Source organism: Eufriesea mexicana, unplaced genomic scaffold, assembly GCF_001483705.2.
Source record: "Eufriesea mexicana isolate 0111107269 unplaced genomic scaffold, ASM148370v2 scaffold6379, whole genome shotgun sequence".
NCBI lineage: Eukaryota > Metazoa > Arthropoda > Insecta > Hymenoptera > Apidae > Eufriesea > Eufriesea mexicana.
Genome location: NW_016914251.1, coordinates 46,270 through 50,135, shown reverse-complemented (window position 1 = coordinate 50,135; position 3,866 = coordinate 46,270). Strand labels below are relative to the sequence as shown.

Sequence of the window (3,866 nt, the reverse complement as noted above, 5' to 3'; positions counted from 1 at the left end):
TGAAACCTTCCACTTGATTACTCGTGTCATTAATCATGAATATTTATCCCACCAATAGCTCCACCACAAATTCATCTGGCTATGCTATCGATCCAACGTAAACTACCTCAAATTACCAATGAGTAAACCATCGCAGAAAATAGAGTGAACCGATATGAAACGAAACAATATCCAACAATCAGACGATACTCGATACCCAACACTCTCCAAAGCATTCATTTTTCCGACAATGGACCTCAGTCGCATCAGTCATACATGCGTTACAATTTTCTCGTCGATCGATACATCCGATGAAGTTTTTCCATGAATCATAAAATCCCTCGCCTCATCCAATCAGACACAGCGGAAATGACACGCCCCGCGATCTCCGATCTAGGCAACAGCGAACGGAAGTTCCGTGGCCTTTGGCCAATTTACGCGGTTGCTTTTATAAGCGAGAACTTCGCGGCCAAACGTTATCGCGTTGTTTCGCGGAAATAAAGCTAGCTTTTATGGTAAAGCAGCCGATATCTTCGTTTAACCAACCTCTCCACGTTCGATTTACGAGAAACCGTGGGGTTTTCGCGTGAAACAACGCCGGTTGTTTATCGACGGTCACGTGCCACGATTAACGCGATCGCTATCCGATATTTCAGCGCCTTTATACGAGTCCCTCGGAAATCAGTGCGGTTAAGTCTATTTTCTAACACCCTCTGATTTCTGTAAATTTTAATTCAATCGAATCCACTAAAGACACGATACATTGACATCGAATTTCTATCGTGACCGAAGCAAAAATGGAGGGAAGAGAAGAAAGCACCTAAACGCCATAATAAAATGTCGAATTCTCGGAATGTCTCTTGGCAATTCGATAGAAGTGGCTGAAAAATTCCGTGGCACAACTTCTCGACGGTCTCTCTCTCTCCTCTCCGTTCTCGCCGGAATTTCAGTGGCGAATAGCCTACATCGGTGAAAAATTCTTGAAACAACACTTCCGAGTCCCGAATGCGAGCAATATTCGCGAATCACGACGATGTCCCTGGAGCGGAAGCAAATGGCGGAACAAGGTATTTTCGTGGAAATCGCGAAACGTTCTTTGTAACGTGGCGAATTCGCGACTGGCTGGCCGGCAGAATGCGAGTTGGGAAATATGGAAATAAAAGAGGGCAAAGAGAGGAAAAATGCAGGAGGAACGAGGTCGGAGGAGTCGCGTGTTTAGGGCGTAAATTGCAGAGGGAACAACGCTGGTATTAAAAGCGCGGGAACGGAAGAAAAGGGGAACGAGCAGGTGCGTGGAAATAATGGAAAGTACGTAACGGCTACAAACAACAGAAGCTGCCAGGACTTTTGGATAATTAGAGCGTGGAAACAAAATATGCTTGGGCCAAAGTGTCTGGTTTATTGATGAAGTTAACACGTGCTGTTTGCTCTTTCGCTTCTCGCAATATGCAGATTTAACGGCTCGTTGAAGCAAAGGTACTGAAATTTGGACGATAACGTGACGCAGGACAGCGTTTACTTGCGTGAATCACGTATTTAATCGCTATAAGGAGGTCTGTACACTGACATGTCTCGTGGCCTAGCGTGGAATTGATAGGAGGAGGGAGTCACGGGATAAATACATATATTCGCACACAGCATCGCTAGTAATTAATAATTAATATAACATTTCGGGTATAACAAGTATGCTAAGCTTAACCTTACTCGCTAATACAATCTCTCGAACGCTCTCACTCTCTTTCACACATTGCCACGCTGTCAGCTGTCACTGACCTCTCACAACTCTCTCATACTCCCAATCCGACACGTTAACAACACATCTTTTTTGATTACAACCTTGCTCGCACTCTTACAATCTTATTCAACCTTACACTCGGTCTTCTTTCATACACAGGTTCTCTTCCTCGATCATGCATTTGTCACGCGACCTCGCCCTTGGTGGGCCAGGTGCTTCAAACACGCAGGATGTACTCCAAAATCTTCGCTCCTCTTAGGCTTTCGATCTTCTCGCACGCAGTCACTTTCCTCCTATGTCCCAAACGCTCTTAGCATTCTCTCATGGCCGCACTCGTTCCATTCCTATACTACTGTGATCAGCAGATGCCACAGCGAGGGGTGACGAGAGACTAACGTCGAGTCAGGGCTACAGTTCTCTACAGGTCGACCATGTTGCTTGCTTGATTCTACAACAACAAATCTACAATTAGATCTAGAACTCGTACCGTTTAATTAAAAATACGTTCGTGGAAAAATTGTAAATATATTCGTATGAATGCAAATTATTTTGCTCTTAAAAGTAGTATCGCAATGACGTTTTTGGGACAAAAACCTGGGCCCCGAATGCTAAAGAATGCTTCGTTCCACGGGAGGGGTTCCGCGGCGGGGCCCGTCAACCTAACCTAACCAAAGGGTTAATTTTTCCCGTGATTACATATTTATTTGAATTTTTCCTCCGTCTCTTTCTCCGAATTCAGAATTCACGCGTGACAATTTAATCACTGGTTGAAATTATGCTTTATTCATCTGTACAAATTTGCACTTGTCAAAAGTGTGTACCATGGCAGACGTACAGATCCGTTAACGAGTACGTACGTTTATTCGAGGTCTTAATGGGGGTATAAATCAAGACACGTGTCGTTGTTATTGGCGAATCGCGGATGCACAGTATGTTCTCTGCGCGATTTTCCTGCAGGAATGAATGGAAACACGGAATTTCCACGTTCGAATGTAGCTAAAATTGTAATGGTGCGGAGTTTGCAGATGTCTGCGACCGTTTGTCAACCTGCATACGTACTCGTATTCGAAACGTGCACCGAGTGTACAGGGAACGAGTGTTTACGGACAAAAACGTATCCGCGAGAATTCGTCATCGATGCACAGAAAGCAGATTGAACGACAGGCGACAGATACCCATTTATCTTCGACAAACGCACGCGAACGCAAACGGAAAGCGTGGTTCTTTTACGGCGCCATATTGCCTGAAACGCTGCCAGAGATTGCGAATACTCCAATATAGTAGTAGTAATAGAAGACAGTAGTTGTAGAGACAGCAATAGCACAGACAGTAAGTAGTAGTAGTAGTAGCAGTAGTAGTAGTAATAGTAGAGACAGTAGTAGCAGTAGTGGTAGAGGTAGTAGTAACAGTAGTAGTAGAGACAGTAGTAGCAGTAGTAGTAGTAGTAGTAGTAATAGTAGAGACAGTAGTAGCAGTAGTGGTAGAGGTAGTAGTAACAGTAGTACTAAGGACAGTAGTAGTGCAGACAGTAAGTAGTAATAGTAGTAGTAATAGTAGAGACAGTAGTAGCAGTAGTAGTAATAGCAGTAGAGACAGTAGTAGCAGTAGTGGTAGAGGTAGTGGTAACAGTAGTGCCAGAAACAGTAGTAGCAGTAGTAATAGTAGTAATGGTAGAGACAGTAGTAGCAGTAGCGGTAGAGGTAGTAGTAACAGTAGTAGTAGAGACAGTCGTAGCAGTAGTAGTAGAGTCAGTACTAGTAGAAATAGTAATTAGTAATGGTAGAGACAGCAGTAGCAAAGATAGCAAGTAGTAGTAGTAGTAGTAGTAGAGGCAGTAGTAGTAGTATTAATAGTAGTAGAGATAGTAGCATAGTAATAAGGACAGTAGTAAGCAGTGGTAATGGTAGTAGAGATAGTAATATAGTAATAGGAACAGTAGTAAATAGTAGTAGTTGCAGCAGAAATTCCGTATCTATACCCCTTAATCCATATACTCTGTAGAGGTCCTTTTACAGGGACAATTTAATTTCTAATAAAATAATAAAATAAATTTATGATAAAATTTAGTCTCTGACAAGTGTTAACTTCATCTCCTAGCTACTAAATTAATTTTCTATTCTTCTAATATTCTCTAAATATGCTATGAAAATGC

The 3,866-nt window shown here is 42.6% G+C and overlaps 1 protein-coding gene across 1 annotated transcript in view; it reads left to right on the top strand.

Annotated features, from left to right (window-relative positions):
* LOC108552389 (uncharacterized protein DDB_G0271670-like) overlaps positions 1-3,488 on the top strand; it is a 14,177-nt gene extending 10,689 nt beyond the window's left edge. The window contains exons 3-4 of the mRNA XM_017906902.1: positions 3,030-3,242; positions 3,274-3,488. Of these exons, the coding sequence (XP_017762391.1) occupies positions 3,030-3,242; positions 3,274-3,488 (428 nt within the window). The remainder of the gene's footprint in view (positions 1-3,029; positions 3,243-3,273) is intronic.
* The last annotated feature ends 378 nt before the right edge of the window (positions 3,489-3,866 follow it).